We start from the raw sequence: 21,353 nt of genomic DNA, 5'->3' as shown, positions 1-21,353 counted from the left end.
AATTATTATTATTATTATTTCACTTTATTTAAACTCAATAGACTGTTGAGCCAAAGGCTCTTCTCACACACTGTCGAGATAAAAATAAACAATATATACATTAAAAATACCAAGTAAATATACAAATGAATAAAACGAATACAAAAGGCAGTAAATTGGCAAAAGCCAGAAGAACAACGACAACAAATCTAACGATTTTCTAAAAGATGACGTTTACATTTACGTTTAAAAGACTGAATTTTTCCAAAATGGATGCCAGACCTATCCACAAATGACAACTTTCTATCAATACCAATAGTTCAAATCTATTTACTTTACACTATATATTATATTATATTTTCACTTTAACAGTGTTTAATGTTGCAACTGAGGCCAAACCACTGTATCAAACACCATGGCCAGCGGATACAATGATTTAAGATCGGATAATTTTTATGACAGTTTCTATAACCTATCCTCCTACGCAAGAGATGTGTCATCCTTTAAACCGTTTAGATCAAGACATGTAAAAACGCCGGATAGAACGTTATACACCAAGGAGGAAGATTGCCAAAATAAAGGTAAGTCTCATTTACATAATTAAGATTTCATGATGGATGACTTCGGTCTGGAAGCAAAGTGAGAGTTGAAGTATTTATTTTTTTACTGGCATAACATCTTTTCGGTGTAAAGCAGTATAAATCACCTCCCTTGATAATTGATGTGCTATTAATTGAATAGTTGTCATCATATGCTTATAATAGGCGAACATTGTTTGTCTCCGATAAAATGGCCTCGGAAAATAGAGTAGGTCGGTCGGGGTTTATTTTATTGTTTGCTTCGACCCAAACACAAACGAAATGTTGGCCAGAATACGCTTTTTGTCATGCCTTGACGAAATATGTGCAGTGCTGTGGGGAAGAAAACAGACATGAAGGCCAATGAGACAAAGAATTTCTTATCTTTTTGTGTCTAATGTTATTAAAAGGTTTATGGTCGGCGGCTTAAAGTAGGGTCAGTCGGGTTATCTCACTGACCAATATTTACTATCTGTTTCATGTCAGAACCAGTACCGCGACATGTAAAACGACCCAATTATTTTCTGGCTACTGAAGTACCTTTCGTTAACTTTGTATCAGTAACAGTACCGTAATCACCGTCACCTGATTCGGTTTCCCTCTGGCTATCTCACTGACCAATATTTCTCTCAATACTGCTTGCATCTCTTCTTATTAAAGCCGCAGACCATCACAACCACTGCTTCGTTAGAATAGTCAGGTGCTGGTCAGTTTGTTGATGCAATCCCTGCCACCATGTGATAAAGTTGGGAGTACAATGTAGATAGTTATAGTCTACTAATGGCTCGTAAACTGTCAAGCATTACCGAACAGTCAGTTACAAAGGGAGGAAGAACATTCTTACAGGATACAGCAAAGCATAACAACTTTCCACTGGGAAGGCGACTGGATATAGTATTCCTCATGAATGCCAAATCCAAATATAGCCTTTTACATGAAAACCCAAGTATTTAAACTAGTAAGAATCCCTAAAGCTTTCCTAGATAATTTACATGCTACTCAATGGATAGTCGTTATCATATAACAGCCAGAAAACCATTTTCCAATTTCCTAAAACCTGATATTTCACACAATTGTGGTAGAAAAAAAATGGAAAAAACTAATATGATCTAATTTGATCAGCTTTTGAATATTCCTTCAGTGTTTGTACCTTTAAATGTTAAGTTCTTCATATTTTGACTGCTAATATCAATTCATTTAATTACATGAAAAAATGTCAGCTTGATCATACACATACCTAAATTAATATATTTGTAATTCTGAACAGAGATTTTTAACCTTGGCATAAAAAGAGTACAATTTTGCCAGTGAAATTATAAACATTCATATAATTGGTGTCAGATTATCACAGATTAAAACAGTTTAAAACACAATCTCTCAGGTAAGTTGTTGTGTAATCTAAAATTCCCAAGTTATAATTTTAATTTCACTTCCCTGTCACACAAATCAGGCATTTTTTTTGAGGAAATAACATCCCCTCCACCAATCTTCAATTCTAAAATGTTTTACAGACTGGTATGTCAGTCAGCTGTCAGCTGCTGGACTTGTACTGAGACTGAAAGGGGTGTGTCAGCTGCAGGACTTGTCCTGAGGCTGAAAGGGGTGTCGGTCAGATTCAGGACTTGTGCTGACTGAAAGGGGTGTGTCAGCTGGAGGACTTGTTCCACGAGTGAAAGGGGGGTTTCAGTCTGATATAGGACTTGTCCTGAGGCTGAAAGGGATGTGTCGGTCAGATGTATGACTTGACCTGTGACTGAAAGGGGTCTGTCAGCTGCTGGACCTGTCCTGAGGCTGAAAAGGGTGTGTCGGTCAGATGTAGGACTTGTCCTGAGACTGTAAGGGGTGTGTCAGCTGCAGGACTTGTCCTGAGGCTGAAAGTGGTGTGTCGCTCAGATGCAGGACTTGTCCTGACTTAAAGGGGTGTGTCGGACTTGTCCTGAGAGTGAAAGGGGTGTGCCATTCAGATATAGGACTTGTCCTGAGGCTGAAAGGGGTGTGTCAGCTGCAGGACTTATCCTGAGGCTGAAAGGGATGTGTCGGTCAGATGTAGGACTTGACCTGTGACTGAAAGGGGTCTGTCAGCTGCAGGACTTGAAAGGGGTGAAAGGGGTGTGTCAATCAGATGTAGGACTTGTCCTGAAGGCGCAAGGGGTGTGTCAGCTGCAGGACTTGTCCTAAGGCTGAAAGGGTGTGTCAGCTGCAGGGCTTGTCCTGACTGAAAGGGGTGTGTCAGCTGCAGGATTTGTACTGGGGCTAAAAGGGGAAGTGTCAACTGCAGGATTTTATTATTTAACAGTTTCAGAAATATCTTCACAATGCGTACTTCAAATTTAAAATAGTTTAGTACATACTTCAAAAATAACCACCAGAGTTTTCCGAAAACTAGCCCTGGGCCACTTTTCGGAAAATCTGCAAATTCGAATTCGGAACCAGAGGAACTAAATAGAATTCGAAGCTCGGGGCGATTATTTGGCAGTCAACACTCAACAGCCATGTGGCTCATATCATTTCTAATAGGGACATCCAAGTTTAGGGACACAACAATTAGGAAGACACGAATAATAATTTCATTTTATAATAATTCAAATATATCAAATGAAACATTTTATTTGCTATCGTTCTATCAGCATTGATTGTATTATTGCTTTTATTCATAAAGGAGCTTCAAATGATTTATAGTAGAACCCCTTTCATGAAATGAAGTCTCCCATCCAATACATGTGTGTAGTGGCTCGTAGTGGCTCATTCCATTTCGGATGTGTGGATTCCTTGTTAGACACATAACACAAATGCATTCCAAATCTGAGCATTTGTGCTGCTTATTATCATTTACTTTGTAATATATAAAACATTACACGATCAAAAATATACACCACCTGTTTCATTTTCTCCTTACATGCAACTAAGGTGTAACTAAAATTAATGTGCTAAGACCAACCCTAGAGAGAATTGTATGCGTCAAGGCATTTCCCACCATATCTTATCTGTTACCATCTCTCAAATAAGCCACCATTTCTCAAGTACATTTGCGTTGTAGCTACCCATCTCGTAAATAATATAGACCCGATCTGAAATGCGAATGGTTGTAAAGTTTTAAATGGACAACACGGAAAATCGTCAATCTTTTGAGCTATGGATTTATAGGAAAACAACTGACCAGCATGACACAAAATGAACAGTTTGATTCTAGAGTTACAGATAGTCAACGAAGTATCTTTTTAGCACTGTAATGTGATATTTGCCAAAGCCTTGAGGACTGGCGAATTTGAATTTATCTCGATACCGTCACACAGACTCCCTCTCTAGTCAGGCAATGTATGTGTTCCTATTTTTTCGTGAGATTTTAAAGGATCAACTTTGAAGGGGTCAGTTTCTTTGTACAGTTGGGATGGTTTGTTTGCAAATGTCTGAGTTTTCCCGACAAGTTTGACAAAACGTAGTACAACTTTTGTCGTTATACTGCACTGTTGAACCATTATTAATACTGTTTTCAAATGTTCTTGTCGCATATTTCTGTCAATTCCTGATCCTTCGTGAGATCCAAGTGAAGTCGTCATTCGAAGTTTTTCGTTCGTCAATGCCTCAAAAATAACCATCACAAATAGAATGAATTGTCAATTGAGTGAAACCAAGCATGTCAACTTTATATTTATTATTATAAATTGGATATTGTTCAAATAAAAGTGGTGTACGTCTGAATGTACAGATTCATAGGCAGGATTCAATGTTTCACATTACCGGAACTTGGGACCACTAATTTTTTCAGCAGGACCACTGCATTTTTAAGCACTGGTCCGGGGACCACCTGTTCACAAAATGATTTGTTCACTCCTGGATAAACTTGACATTAGTCTTGTATCGTTCGTTAAATCTCCATGAACCCATTTATACATGACATTACACATTACTTCCACTCTCACTCGATGTAATTCACGTTGTGTGCGCACTCACCATGCAAATTACCCTAACCTATTTTTAGACGCAGTGTGTGGCATTGACAGTGACGTCTGCGGATCTCAATGAGTCATCTGCCGGCTTGTTGCCCGATCTCAGCACAAAGGTGTCTGTACCTACCTTCATGATCACATTCTTCTCGTGGAAAAAACATTCATTTTAATGGCACTCTAAGTTTATGTTTTTTTTCAATGGAACATTCGAATTAAATAAAAACTAAGGTTACCAATATTACAAGGCAGAATTCTTGCCGCTGTGAAATTTGTTGCGCATATTTTACAGGGTAATGGCTAAAGCTGATTAGATTTTGGCAATCATTTCATGAATATCAATGAGTTATTTACATAATTAGTGGTATTCAGCAATAAGTCATCTTCCGTTTCGTGGCAAATCATTTTTAGCAACATCATTGTCCTCAACATCATCGTACATACCGTATATGATCGATGATAGATCAAGGGAAGCAAACTTTAAAAGTATGGTTGTAAAAACAATGTGTATGGGTAACTAGCTGTCGGTCGGCAATTTATGGCCAACTTGGCGCAGATGAAGAGCCGGTTGAAATTGACAGTGTTACCTGTTCCAACACAAACTTGAAAATATTATGTTTTGAATTACAGTTTGATCCACTCCAGGGATCGTAGGCCCACTGGTTGTAGGTAATCTTGCTTGCCTTGCCGCGAAATTGTTAACTTGTCGCCTACTTTTAAACCAACCAAATTTGATACAATGTCATAACTTTTCACCGGAAATTAAGGTCGCGTCAGAAACTAACTCACAAGTGGATGCGATCACTCACTACATGTAGATCATCTGTAACACTGTAACGCAAGTTAATAGTCAACATGATGTAATCTTTAGTCTGTAATTCTTCTGCTAAATTCGTTCGCGTCTGCTAAAAACATTGAAAACAGGCAAGATTTTTTTCATTGTCTTTGATTTTATCATATAAATGTATTAATCAGCTATATTAAATATATTTTCAAATTAAAATTTGGAGATACTGTGTCATTTTATTTGACGAATTTGGACTATGAGTTCTACAACATGTTCATATTTAAGAACTCAATAATAAATGTGGCTGTCACATCTTTCGCACGTCCTGAATTCCTAGTCCTACTTCATGATGACCTATTCCGATTTTACTCTACGTTACCTACATACATTACTAGTCTAGTTCCTGACGACCGTATTCCGATTTTACCGGTACCGTACGTTATCTTCAGATGCGGTCTTGGGTCAATAATGAAATTAGCAGGTAAACCCTTAATATGAATTTCCCAAATCTAATTACCAAAAGTATGCAAATTAATAACTGAAACTAAACGTTACATCAAAAATATTCTCACGACAGATGCACATTGGTACCACAAATGTATGTACCAAATTGTAAAGAATTTGAAGTTTGCACTTTGGAGATATAGTCTAATTACTGAAAATCGTTAATTTGGCTAATTGGTCATCATTATTATCATTATTAATTATATGATGTTTACTAAAATCTAATCAGTTCTTGTCTTGATTAATCTACTAAGACGTTATGATTTGAATTTTATACAATATGCTGATGATAATCAACTATATGAAGGCTTTGCTTTGGCTGACACATCCATCACTGTTGCTAAGATGGAAACCGCAGTACTAGACATAAAATCATGGATGATACAAAACAAACTTTAACTCAATGATGGTAAAACTGAGGTACTACTCATTAGGTCTCAGTTTATGTGGATACCCCGTCCCATTGACAGTATAAACATTGGATCATGTTATGTTGACTTGGTTAACTATGCACGCAATATTGGTGTGACTTTCGATGATAAACACACTCTTAGGAACCACATTACTATAACATGCAATTCGATCTATTTCAATATTCGAAAAATTGGTCGCATCTGACAAGTGAAGCATGTGAAAATCTAGTCCATGCTCTTGTCTCATGCAAACTGGATTACTGTAAATCAATCTTTTATGGTTTAGCATATAAAGACATCAGTCATCTACAACACACTACCAGTCTACTACAGAATACACTACAAAATACTCTTGATGACGTTCAAAACTCTCAACAATGCTGCACCTAGTAGTTACATATCGGACCTGATCAGTTATAAGCAAAGGTCTATTACACATCCCACCCTGCAAACTTAAATCCTATGGTGAACGTGCTTTTTCACGTGCTGCCCCGCAATTATGGAACAGTCTTCTGGTTGTCCTGCGTCAATCACCAACTCTGGACAGGTTCAGGAAAAACAATAAGACTCGTCATTTTATGAGAGCATTCTGATATAATAAGAACTCTTTTTAGTGTCCTGTAAAGTGCCTTAATTTGAACATTCTGAGTAATGGATTCAGGCACTATATAAATTGTTTGATTGATTGATTGATTGATTGATTGATTGATTGATTAATCATATGAAAGAAGTGTAGCAAGTTTCAATAGAATTGATGCAGTAGTTTTTTTATTCTGTGCTCTCATGTAGACAGACAGAACCTTAACATTACATTTCCTTACGGAAGGTAAAAATGGACGGTAAAAGAAAAAAAAAATAATGGGCACTATAATCAGTACCACTTTCAGGTATGGAGAAAAACGAACTGTTTACTAATTCCTCTTTGTATATTCCTCTTTCAATCTTCTTCACCAGAAACTTTACAAACATCTAACAAAGTCACAAATCAATACCTATTGATATTGTTGTCCTTACGGAAGGTATTCGGTTTACATCTGGGCTACATTGAACAGGTTTGTTATTTGAGTTACTGATATATGTCCTCATGTTTTGACTTTCTAAAAGGTGTATCATCAGTCACTCTGGAGAATACAGCTCCATATATCGGCCTGATAGCCATGGATATCGGTACAAGTTTCAGTGGATATGCATTTTCATTCAACCAACCATGTGCAGGTGTAGACACTGATGACATACATGTAAAACGAACTTGGGGTGAACGCACAGCATTAAGTCAGAACACTACTAAGGCTCCAACCTGTATACTACTGAATGAAGACATGGACTTTGAGGCCTTTGGTTATGAAGCTCAAGAGATATATAGTGAAATGCAAGGCACTGAAAAGGAACATCTTTACTACTATTTCGATAAATTCAAAATGGTATTGTATAAAGAAAACAACAAGGTATGCATTACCTATTTGCATTACATCACAGAAGAAATCATATATTTATATGAATGATATTACATATAATTTCATTTGTCGTTTTGTGAGATATTATTTTATAGATTTCTTTTTTTTAGATTATTTATGGTTCCTAAATAATCACGTTTTAAGATGAAACACGAAAGACGTTACAAAAGCACTTTATAAGTTGATGATATTCTATTTGAAAAATCTCGATTATTCTCTTTTAGCCACGAGTTAACAGGTCACACCATAGGACTTAATACCACTTTTGAACTAATTTACTATCCTACTCTAATTCTTCTCTCTCAAGTCTGATATATTCAATCGACAGATTCTGCATATTGATCTGCATGTAACCAATTCTTTTGATTTAAATTAGTAACCATAAGACAAACTGTGATCTGACAACTGGGAGTTGTCAACAACTATAAGCCATATAAAAGACATATTAAAGACATATATATCCGAGGTGGCTATATATGTGGCTTCAAAATGGTTACCTTACGTAGATTGAAATACATTTTTTGAAGTCATCTTTGGTTAGCGCAACATCTCGGCAATCATAAAACTGCTGTTGCACCTCTGGATTCCCTTGCACTAAATCCCAGGAGGATGTGTCCATGGTAACAGTGAAATTATTTTGAACGATGCTAGACATTAGAAAACGTCATATCTCGGCCTCCAGAAGTGATATATTCATAAGCGAAGTATGTGTATATATTTGCTAAGGGAATGGCCAACTCATTGATCATATGGCCTTTCCGATCAAAGGTCAAGACCATAGTCAAAATTCAAGGTCATCTGATATTTTTCTATGTTTTTAGCACAACTGAACTGAGGTTCAGTGGTGCTATAGGGAGCGCCCGGCGTCTGGTCTGTGTGTGTGTGTGTGTGTGTGTGTGTGTGTGTGTGTGTGTGTGTGTTTGTGTGTCAACAACAAAAAGTCAAAAACTGCTCAACCAATTGCCATGATATTTGGTGGGTCCATTACCTTGATGGGTCCATTACCTCATGACATGATAATTCCATCAGTGATATGCAAATTAGGGCTAAAAATGTCTTTTTGGTTAAAAAATCTATAATTCCAAACTGCTTGGCAGATTGGGCTGAAATTTGATGGGAATGCATCTAGGGATGTATGGACGAAGAAATATTATGCATACAATGATTTCATGATTGATATGCAAATTAGGTGTAAAAATGTTCATTTTTGGTCAAAACCTTATATCTCAAAAAGTACTTGGTCAATGCTTGAATTTAAAAGGTCATGTGGTCATTGTTTTTCCTGTTCCCTCAAATATACATCCACATACTTTAATTATGACTGTAGCATTACTTGGGCACAAGATATGGCGTTTTTAATGTTTCAGCATTCTTCAAAATAATGTGAACGTTACCATGGAAACCATGTCCTGTGAGTTTGCGCAAGAGAATCCAAAAGGGTAACATCAGTTTTCTAAAGGTCCAGATGTTACCATAACCAACATGCTGCCAAAAATTGTGCTTCAAGCATGGCAATTTTGTTTTTCAAAATTGCAACCTTGGCGTCCTGACTAATACTGATTCTTGACCTAAAATAAGTACACATTCATACACAAACAAGATTTTACGACATTTATGTAGTTGATAAAGATCTTCAAACGTTCAAAATTAATATTACTCACGTAATTATTTTTTCTCTCTCGAAGCATTTGCCTACGTATCCCAGTGTCCCCCTCTGTCCGCATCAGCACAGCATTGACAAAGATATGCTATTAAAGCTTGCTGTCGTTTGTTATTTAATTGTAGGTAATTGATCCCAAACTGAAACTAACAGCTGCGAATGGAAAACAGCTCCCTGCGATTGATGTCTTTGTACATGTCATGAAATATATGAAAGATGACGCCTTAAAATTGATTGAAACCGAAGTTGGCGATGAGTGTTCGTCCGAACAGTTTATATGGCTTATAACTGTCCCAGCGATATGGCAACCATCGGCAAAGGTTTTTATGAGAGATGCAGCTTACAAGGTTAGTTGTCTACAACATTTCATTTGTTCAAAATGTTCATATCTAATCTCACTGAAGCTAGGGAATATATGCGAAAATTGATTACCGATCATATCTGTATGGTTACATGTAAACCAACTCCTGTGTGGTATCGACCCAAGTTGCATCGCGGCTCGCTCGGGTGGGGTATTTCGTACAATTGTCATGAATTTGTAACTACTGTTCTTGTGTTTAGAGTAATTACTTGAAGCGAAGCCGTGAGGCCGAATTCGAATTCAGGGATATCACGAAATCAAGTCTACGTTCAAGTTCAACTATTTCGCCCGGTACAAAGTTTATCTTCCACTACACTGATATATGACCGAAGCATCACTGCTGAATTGTAAACTGAACTTCACTAATAATTATTGTGAATGAAATGGTCTATTATACGAATAATAATAATAATAATAATGAAATGAAAAAAGTCGTTCTCAGTGTCCCATGTACCGATTGCAAACGTGAAAAGTACACTTACTAACTACTTCACTCTACCTAATATTTGTACGAATGTGTCTACAGCTTCAAGGAAGAGGTGGCAAAGTCTCGTGAACAATTTCCGACTCTCGGTATTTCACAACATGACCAAAAACACAAAATTTAAGTCATAACTGTTTGTTCATAATATTCCTAGGCGGTTTATACGGTCAAAATATGCGATCGAAACGAAAATATTTGTAGGATATCGCCAGGTATACGATCACCATAACCTAGGAAAAGATCAAAATTTATCAATAGAACCACACGGTTGATATGGTATCCAAACTGTGAATCGTATGAAATTCCCACCTTTTTTTCAAAAACAGCTAGCTTAATTCAAAAGATATTTTTTATACATATCGTTTACGATAATGCTTTGGCTTTTGAAAATATCGCATAATCTTTGTTTCGCCTTACATTTTTCATTGCAGTGTTTAGATTTAGTTCGTAATAGTGGTTAGCATCACTTTCACTTCAATTTGGTGGTAGAGTCAGCAAGCATGAGTACATAATCATAATTTATTCCTAAAATATGTATATAGTAGTTACAAATAGATTTACTAATCACGATAAATATGTATATATGAAATAAATATGGAAATAGTTATCTTGCAATTAACTTAGTCCTTTAACCCGTATAAACACATTTGACAATTGATAATAAATGCTGTCTGCGAGTGTCTCATGTCACACTGATATAATAACTCGGAGATCCTCAATACGTAATAAGACATAACAAAACGCACAGCGTAAATACATACGTCCAATCCTAAACTACAAACTTAACGGACTATATATATCGTTTGAACTCTAACGTGTAGTGAATGTTCCTGATATTAATCTTATTCTCGTCCATATATTGCACATGCGTACGTTATGGTAAATTGACCCGACCTGTGTTTGGCTTTTGGAATATGTAAACTAATCTTTGTACTTTGCCTTGTTGAGTAGGATAGGAATGACTGATTGGAGTGCAACAGTCGCGAGAAATCTTTCAAAGTCTCTTGTGTAAAAAATCGTGGACAAAAATAGCTAACTGTAGCTTAGGTTGCTGATAAATCTGATAAATGATGAGTGGGAGAACAATGGCATTAATATAGCATAACAACTATGTATTGAGGTTGTATTCAAAGACACGAAGGTAATAACAGTCCTTTTCGTAACAATGTGTGTGTTCCTTCTGTCTTCATATAGGCTAATTTGGTCTCAAAAGACACCCCAAACCAGCTAATTATTGCCTTGGAGCCAGAAGCAGCATCTTTATATTGTCGCAGCCTGAAGATGAAAGAATTTGTCAATGAAAATGGAGATGGAGCTGTTGTCAGTTCTATGGAATCGATCCACCTGCCTTATATGGTGGTTGATTGTGGAGGTAAGTTCTTTTGTTTTGTCTGGATTTAATTTCATATTGTTTGCCTTAGACCAGTAAGTTGTGCAGTTTATTGCCTGTTGCACATTACTCCTAGTTGATAAAGTTCCGGACAAAGTGGTATCACCCACGAACTTATGTGAACGAGTTTGTGGTTTCAGGTCGTTAATCATAATGAGGAAAAGCAAAGGACCCAACCATGAACCTTGTGGGACTGATCCATTTACTGAGTTTACATAGGACAGATGTAAGAACTATTGATCGCAAATCTTTGGCCAAATTACAGGGTGGGTCAATTTTAGGAATAGGACAGACATTGACTGTTTTCCACATTGGTGGAACATATCCTTCCCGAATTGAGCTGTTGAAAATTGTACAAATTAGTTTGGCAAGGGAATCAATAAAATCATGCAAAATCCAATTTTGGGCGGAATCAGGACGAACGGATTTGTTCACTTTGATATTGGCTAATTTTACCTCAACGCCATGTACTGTAATTGTCAATCTACTGGGAAATTGACCTCCATGTTTTGTCACCCTTGATAGATCTAGTGGTTTGAGTTGCTCACCGACACTTTGAAAGAAGGAATTAATTTGTGTGGCTAATTCTTTGCTATTACCATTACAATTATCATTTGCTAACCCTTGGAAGCTGTTTTTTCCCTGTTTACTTTTACCAATAATTTCCTTTGTTTAATTTCACCATTGTCTAGGATCTGTTCTATGTGAAATCCTCAACTTGGCCATGGTAATATTTAGATTTCAATTTCCTAGTTAGACGATTAATTTTGTTTCTGAACAGTTTGAATGTAGGTAAATCATTACGGTGCCATGCGGTTTGTCTCTTCCTTATCATGTCTCTGTAATTGTCTGAAATCCATAGTTTATCAGTTGTGCATCGACGAGCAATCCTTGTTGGCAAGGATCCATCGATGAAAGAGTTGATGGTTTGTAGAAATAGTGAAGCTGTTCCTTACAATTCTGTATTCGCTACAGAGGCAACCAGTGCATTTGCTGCAACTTATTGGCAAAAGTTTTGTCTTGGTGTTTATTGGATCTAACTGTGACATTGACAATTTTACCGTCTTTAAACTTTGTTTGTGGTCATGGTTCTGGGAAGCACACAAATGTGTTATGATCAGACTTGCCAATGGGTGGGGGAACTAATGGCGTTTTGTTTACATGACAATGATCACATGTACCCCTAGCAACAAGACCAAGCCATAGCAACAGCCACATGATGCTGTCATTTGCAAAAATAACAGTAAATGAACAGGCATTTGGTACAAATTCATAAAATGAGCTCCTAATAGAACGATGTTTTATGTTATATTGGTAACAGCAGAAATAACTCTGTATGTACGTGAATAAATCTTTTAAATGTGCAATACTGCTACAACGCCACTGGCGTTATTTTTTATTATATGCATTGTAACAATGAGTTTTTACCTATTTAAGAAGATCACAACAATGTACACGGGATGTCATACTGACGACGAATTCATACTTTTATCTTACCAATGTAACTATTTTGGAATGTCCGAAAAAGCTTCATATTTTCTTGAGACATTCTTTAGGCTAGACCATCGTCAGACAAAAGACACAATTCAAAATTACTCGTCAAAACGAGTTGCAAGTGTATCAACTTTGTTGGAAATTTATGTCTTTGTTTAGGTGGAACGGTTGATATAACTGTACATAAAATCAACGAAGATAATGCCACGGCCATTCGTGAGATTTACAAGGCCAGCGGTGGTAATTCAGGAGGTACAAAAGTAGATCAAGAATTCGAAAATCTACTCTACCGCGTGTTTGGAAAGATGTCTATTCAGAATTTCAAAAGAGACCATCCTGCAAAATGGTTAGAAGTGATTTCTGATTTTGAGATAAAGAAACGCTCAGACAAAATGTTACAAGAAAAGCGTAATCAGACAAGAATAAGAATACCTGGAGAATTTTCGAAGCTTCGCAAATCCAGTGACTCGACAGAGGACGTAAATATTGTTGATGAGTATCTAATCATTGGGGCAAACACAATGCAAGCATTATTCTCTAGCCCAGTCCGCTCAATTAAAGAATACATAGGTAATATTCTGGGGGAAATACGTCAGAACGGGATTCATCGCATAAGCTGTATATTTCTTGTGGGCGGCTTTTCGGCATCACCTTTACTACAAAAATCTGTAAGGGAAATGTTTTCCAACTACCGCATTCTTGTACCGAGGGATTGTGTCGGCGCAGTCGTAAAAGGGGCTGTTATGTTTGGACGAAATCCCGATGTAATCACGTGTAGAATATGTCCGCGAACATACGGTACTGAAACCGCAACGGAATTCAAACGCGAAGTTCATGATGTTAAGCACATGTTTACAACGTCTCTCGACAAAGTATACTGTGGAAATATATTTCATAAACTTGTGGGCATTAATGAAGAGATCTACACAGGAGAAGTTAAACTATTTACGTTTTTCCCAATCGAACCAAATCAAGAGAACGTTTCATTTCATTTCTACACAACAACGGAAGACAATGCAGTGTATACTGTAGAAGAACATGTAAAGGTTGAGGGCACTGAAATTGAGTTGGATAGTCCTGATACCACAAAAGGCATAGACAGGACCATAGAACTAGCTGTTGAGTTTGGCGGCACAGAAATAAAAGTGACAGCAAAAGACGTCGAGACTGGAAAAGCAGTCAAGGCATACATGAACCTTTCAGCATAGTGTTAAAACGTCAACGCAAGACTGGAGCGCATTGTCGGCGCCATGCTGTTATAGGCAGATTATATGTATCAGCGGTTGTTATATGACCAATAATGTCCAACAAATCACAATACTAATGATTAGACATTATACATATCTATCAGAGGTCTATGTTATCTGTAAGGTGGCCATATGGATGAGGATTGGGTATTTATTTTGGATTTTTAATTTCATAAATTTTGTCATGGCGTCCTACTTAAAAAAAAATCAAAATGAAACAACATAATTTGTAAGGCCAAGACCTTGTTTGTTAGGCCCAAAAAAATAAATAGTTTGGTTCCGGTTACCCGCCAACCCTAGTGTTTTTACATGTTCGAGAGAAAAAATAAAATCGCGAAAAAAGTCTCGCAAAAAATAGTAGATGCGAAACTGACATCAACTTAAAAAGACAATTTATATAAAACTGGTCTTCCTATCTGTAATTGCTGTACATCTGATGAGAAGAAACTAATAACACGGAGACAATCTGAAATAACAACGGAAAACAAAACTACCTGATCTCACATAAGAAAAAAATCTACCTACCACACTTATTCTAAAAATGAGCGTAATCGGAACCACACAATCTTTTTGTTAGGTCAAATTACTAATAAGTGTGTAAAATGTTTGTTATTGTACGCGCAATAACAACCTTTTTACTCATTTTTATTTATCATTTTGCAATGTATTGAGTTACAACAGACTGGTCTATGTTATATTGCGTTCATTTTCAAGCAGGAACCCATAATAACATTGTATTAAAAATTAAAAAGCCAAAAAATATTCATTACTCTTCCTTATGGCGAAGATGTATAGTAATAACTTGTAATCGTACACCATATGTGTGTAAGGTATGTGTGTTTACTCACAGGAGATTCAATACATTGCAAGTAATTAGATAGACCGTGATACAGTATGCAGGTGTTGTTCCTACACGGGATCCAATTAAAATGATACAACTGGTTTCGGTACAGTGTGCGGCACCGACTGAAAGGCGAGTGCTACAAGAAGCTAACTGTACCCAGTATCGAGTCTATATACCTGACTGCGCTGGGAGGTGTTGATATCGTATTATAAACATTTCATCGTTCCCCAACTCCGAAAATGTCTCAAAATGAAAGAAGGGTATTTTTTCTCTAACAAGTTTAATACACCTGACTCGTATTTATCATATACGTGTACGCGAACACAGTACTGGCCTTGCAAATAATTACTTATTAGTCTGTTTCCAGATCATTTTTAAAACGTTGTAAATCTGCCAATAAATGAAATGTTGGGCATGTTCACTGTAACCAGAATTTGGCTGTTCATTGAAGTACTTTTTGTAGCTAGAACTCTATATTAGTTTATTACCAAATAGTTCCATTACTCGTGCAAACGCAATTGGCGGTGGTCAGTTGACTACATACTCGCAACAGGTTGTGACAACGGACCATTAAATATGATGTACTCTGGCCGTTTTGCCACTTTTCAACCATGGTTATCAATATTTTAACACAGTCACCTCAATCTCTCGTGTAATCGGAGCGACTCATAAACGTCATTACTTCACTTATATAATATGAAAAGCTCGTCTGTACTCGTTACAATTTATGCTACTGAAATAAAATTGGCTTTCACGAAGAACGCAATTAACATAGCCAAAGTATTTTCGAGTATTGTTCTTTCTCATTTCATAAGTAGAGGTCGTTTTGTTTAAGATGTAAGAGATAAATGTGGCGTTTAAGTAATAGACAATTCAGATTTATTAAAATGAAGGGAGAAGGTACAGTAAAACAATCATTTACTTGAATATTAACACCTATTAACTCATAAAGTCTTTCGTATCATATGATGCTTGCATTGTGTCGGATTCCCCATTTCCCATAGTTTCCCATATAGAATGGTGTTTACATGTTTCCTGAAATAGCTTGGCACTGCATGCAATTACAAATGAACTTCCGAGCTTACTTTGAGGTAGACCTTGAAACATGCATTATATGTAATATATATATATATATATATATATATATATATATATATATATATATATATATATATATATATATATATATATATATATATATATATATATATATATATATAACTCGGTGAGTATCAATCTGCTAAGATAGTGCTCTATACCGCAGTGGCAGAGCGTAATAGTTTTGGTAGTACTGGAACTCTTTCTTGGGTGTAACTCGGAGTTATATATATATATATATATATATTTGTGTGCGAATGTGTGTAGATATATATGTAGATATGTGTATGTGTATGTATGGATGTATATGCACTTCACATGTGTCTTTTACTCTTTGATGCGTTTTGAATTCTTGCATGTTACCTGATCAAGGGTAGTGTTAGGACATAGGTAGCCAGGACAGCGATATTCGTATTATGTGAATATACAATCCTATTACTGCATCACGTATTGATACATTTTGGTGAAATATAGTTTTTCGTAAAGTGACAAAAGTACATGTAATTTATAATTAGTGTCTCTAGTCTTGCACAAATGGCTTTTTACAATTTTAAGCTAAAGGTAACCCCGGGGAATCAGCGTTATTATATGTACCCATTAGTCAATATTATCTTTTTAAAACGATTGATAAAGTAAATATTCCCCTTTACGGGAAATCCGTCAATAAAAACTTGTATGTCTTTTGTTCAGCTCGAATTATATTTTCGTCATGTATAGGGACACTGTAAATAACAGGCTAACCAAATGGTTCGAGTCTACGGATGTTTCATAAAATGACATAGCAAAGTTGACAACATTTTCGTAAATACACGCTATCATACATAAATATTTGAGAAACATTATGTAAATTTGTATATAATGCATTTTAACAAAGAGAGACGCATACAAGGGTAATGGCGTAGTAGTAGTATTCATTTGAACTAAGATATGTACATTTTCACGTTGCATTAGGGCTGTAGGCCTTAAAAAGCAACATTTATTGTCACAATAGGGAACGCCTTCGTGTTAGAATTGAATTGAATTGAATTGAATTGAATTGAATTCACTCAGCAATGTATTGTTCATTGTCTTTCAATTGTGATGGATAAAATTCCTATTCCTGCCAAATAAAGTGTATACAAATACGATCTTTCAAGGCATTGTTTTGTTTTGTTTTAAATCTGAGAAATGAATATGCCAACTTGGCAAGAAACTAAACAAGTGTTGGTCTTGGCTCACAAGATCCAACGACAAAATTGCAAGTCATCAGACATGAATGGGCATGTATTCTCGACAGGGTCTAAGCCATTGGTTTAGTTCAAATGTTCTTTATTCTGTCGTTTTAACACAAGTGAATGGAGGTGTAATAAAACTATAGGTATGAAGAAGTGACTGTGTGTCTGTCTGCCTGTACGGAACCGTATATAGTTTCTTGAAGTTTGTTATGGGCAATTTGATTGGTGAGCTAGTATCGGCGGTCATATTGAATGTAATAAAAGTAGAGCTGAGTGAAACGTAGTTAAAACAGTCTTCTAATAACAGTCTTCATGCATTTACGTCTTTTGGTTTCCATCTGTGAACATTCCGTGTCTTGTCATTAAATCAGAACAAGTACTGGTACATTTGTATGTCCAGGCGATCGTGGTAGACTCGGTCAACGTCGCTTTGCAGAGTTAACACTAGTTTATTAGCACCGCACCAAAACCTCTGGATTAAGCTCTATATATTGGACGGCCCTTACTCGAAGATGTCGACATTTCCACATGTACACTGTCTGCAATTACGACCACGACCATTCACTGATCGTTGGAAACCTTCGACAAGTTCATAAGAAATTGTTTTTTTTTTTACATTTCGATGGCAATACACGGTATGGTAACCGTATGCGTTTTGCGGTATTCGTCTTTCATCAGTTCGCCTGCAGTCGGTGCGGTGACAGGGTCGGTATATTGCTGTCATAATTACTTCTCGTTTTTGAGACCCTGAAAAATGTCTGAGTTCTGAAAAGGGGGTCATTTTACTAACATCCATTGCCATGGTAACAAAAATCACCATAATATGTGGATCATTTTTCCAAAATTTGATATAAACATGGAAAAAAATAACTTAAATATTTCCTTGTTTTTGACATGTATGAGATGGGACTATCTGTTGTAAGACAAATTGCCAAAAATAGGATAGCTGTTTCCATGGAAACAGAGTAGACTAAAATGTCGTTTTGTTTAAATACCTACACACAATTATAACAGATTATTTGCATATTGACCCCCCCCCCATATTGGGTAGTTTGTTATGTTGAGTTCAAAAATAGCCATCATTTTAGCAGTGTTGCAGCCAGCCTTTTGAAAGAGTGGGACATAGTGTCCAGAGACTAATTTTTCTGGGTCATCATATATTTTTGGTGACATTATAAGAAAAGTGCCAATGGTGTTGTAGCATAACTGTACAGTTTTTAAAAATATTTACCCAGATGCTGATCCATGCTAGATATTTGCTAACGGTTATCCAGTTGCCTATCTAACCCTGTTGTTATCTATGCAATATACGCGATCATTTAGCTGTTGCTATAAACGTGGTCATGTTGCTAAACATATTTGCATACAATGTTAGTGTGGGTCACCAATCACTTTCAAAATTGTGGGTCAGGTCCAAAAAATGTGTGTCAAATGACCCAAAAAACCCTCTGGCTGCAACACTGTTTTAGGAACATCTGTTGCCATGGTAACATACATCACCATATACAAATATTTTGCAAAATTTATGTAAATTTGAAGTGAAAAACTTTACAAAAAAATTCCTTACTTTTGGCATATATGCACTAGTGCTATCTATTGTAAACGTATCTTATGTTTCCATGGAAGCCACTATCCGATTTTAGATAATCTGTCTTACAAAAGCCATGGTTTAGTAAAAAATACCCCTGACATACACCTACAAATGAATGAGTTTGTTATTAAAATACCACATATTTTGTTACTCTAAGTCCACATAAAATATGCAACTAGTGACAAAATGAGGGGTTAAGCTCGTGTATGTCAGAAGATATGTGCCGATTACAAGGTCTAATTACGATCCCAAGTATTGAAGGGCCGGGCCCGACTACATTACAACAAGTCGCGCGCAAGGAGGTACCACATGTACATACATGTACATAAACAAACTGATGTGCTTGAATGTGAAGGAAATTATAGGCCTTTGCTCAGTTTCCATGTAAAAGCTGGCAACCGTTAGCAATAATGACAGCATAACACGGAAATAAGGATATACTGTGTGAAATTACAATCAGCTTGAAAATACAACCCAATCTTGTCCTTTTGAGTTGCACTGACATTTACAAACATGTATGCCCGGGCATGTATGCTAACTAAGAGTCGTCAGATCTACATACCTTTTGCTATTTGAACAAAGTTCAACTTTCCTTTTCTTGGCAGTGTAAATCATATACATGTATGCACACGTAGTACATAAACTTTCATAACTGAAGTACAATTGATAATAAATAAAATAATATTCGTACAGCATTTTACGGTAGCAGAAGTTATGACACAGGTCAGCATGCCGGCACAATAACATCGCAGTTTCTTGATAGAGATCAAATCAAATCAAAACCATACAATTGTAGAAGAGATTCAAATGACTTAAAATTTCAAAATTTTATCGCAAGTAATGCAAAGATATTTTTTTTTAAATCAAGCGACTGTAGGAGTGCAAATTTGATATCTAATTCGGAATACTATGTCAGACTCCCACAGAAAAACAATGCCCATGTTCTTTTAGGACAACTGAACTTTGCTCACGTTCAACGTTTTCAAATGCGCACGAATCTGTCTGAATATTCGTAAGTAGACACCAAAGGGGTTTTGCGAAAAGGTGGCCAGTCTACAGGATCTCTTTGTTGATATTTATTACTTACAGCAATCAAATACCGAAAATAATTACATATTTGACCAAAGATGCCATGTTTTGACTTTTTCACCCAAAATTGACATTTTCGACAAGAATATAATGATAATATTAATTTTTCTATACCGTAAATCCATAGAATGCTCTAAACGGTTCACAAATCTAAAAAAAAGAAAAAGCACTTGATACTAAAACAACACTTGATACATCTTAAAAGACATTTAATTAAAAGCTTTGCGGAAAAGATGCGTTTTTAAACTTTTCTTAAAACAATCAACGGTATTACATATTCTAATCCAGCCGGTAACTCGTTCCATAACCGCGGAGCAACATGGCTGAAGGCCCGTTTGTAGACGAAAGATGACCTCGTAAACGGAACCTCAGTCAAGCAAGCCCGAAACTGAAGAACGCAGACGACGCGTAGTATTTTTGGGTGTTAAAAGATCAACAATGTACATAGGCGCAAGACCATGAAGTGCCTTAAAAACCAGTAGTAAAACTTTGAATTCAATTCTACACTCGATTGGAAGCCAATGAAGTGATCTTAAAACAGGAGATATATGATCATACTTGCGGCAGCCAGACAATAGGCGATCGAGCCGCGCTATTTTGAACTAGCTGTAGTTTCCGTAGTAAACACAAAGGAAGCCCAAGAAACAGTACATTACAGTAGCCTAACTTAGAAAAAAATGAAAGCATAAATGAGCCTTTCAAGTGACAAACATGGAAGAAATTTACAAATGCGAGCTATATTTCGTAAATGAAAGTATGCACTCTTGCATGTGGATGTCACATACCGCTTCATCGTCAATTGGCTATCAAGAAGAACACAAAGATTTTTAACTACCGGCGCCGAATTCAGTCATCAACCTTGAACAATCGCGAGATGCAAATCCCCGTGTCATCCGCATACAATTGATACGAAACACCGCGATCAGTGAGCAGCTCAGCCAATGATGATGTGTATAAATTAAATAAAATGGGACTGAGTATACTCCCCTGGGGAACCCCACATTCCAATTTTTTGGTTGCTGACACAGTACCATTGAGAATTACACATTGATCACGGTTTGAGAGATAGGAAGAAAACCATAATAACACCTTTCCAGTAATGCCAATTGAACGAAGTTTGTGTAACAAAAGATCATGACTAACAGTATCAAAGGCTGCTGACAAATCAAGCATGCCACAAGCCAAACAACTATCTGTTGACCAATGGCACAAGCGATATCAT

The 21,353-nt window shown here is 36.4% G+C and overlaps 1 protein-coding gene across 1 annotated transcript; it reads left to right on the top strand.

Annotated features, from left to right (window-relative positions):
- The first annotated feature begins 394 nt into the window (after positions 1-394).
- Positions 395-14,256, top strand: LOC144444444 (heat shock 70 kDa protein 12A-like). The gene is made up of 5 exons (XM_078133868.1): positions 395-560; positions 7,310-7,650; positions 9,445-9,666; positions 11,359-11,536; positions 13,208-14,256. The coding sequence occupies exons 1-5, from the start codon at positions 395-397 to the stop codon at positions 14,254-14,256; spliced, it is 1,956 nt and encodes a 651-aa protein (XP_077989994.1).
- Positions 14,257-21,353: the final 7,097 nt, after the last annotated feature.

The sequence above is a fragment of the Glandiceps talaboti genome, chromosome 2 (genome assembly GCF_964340395.1).
Source record: "Glandiceps talaboti chromosome 2, keGlaTala1.1, whole genome shotgun sequence".
In the NCBI taxonomy this organism is placed as follows: domain Eukaryota; kingdom Metazoa; phylum Hemichordata; class Enteropneusta; family Spengelidae; genus Glandiceps; species Glandiceps talaboti.
This window is presented reverse-complemented; position numbering and strand designations above follow the sequence as displayed.

What these genes read in the sequence shown, in the direction of transcription:
- LOC144444444 (XM_078133868.1), top strand. Translation starts at nt 395, where the DNA reads ATGGCCAGCGGATACAATGATTTAAGATCGGATAATTTTTATGACAGT. An exon ending in GGAAGATTGCCAAAATAAAG is followed by an intron (nt 561 to 7,309) that starts GTAAGTCTCATT and finishes ACTTTCTAAAAG; the next exon opens with GTGTATCATCAGTCACTCTG. An exon ending in TGTATAAAGAAAACAACAAG is followed by an intron (nt 7,651 to 9,444) that starts GTATGCATTACC and finishes ATTTAATTGTAG; the next exon opens with GTAATTGATCCCAAACTGAA.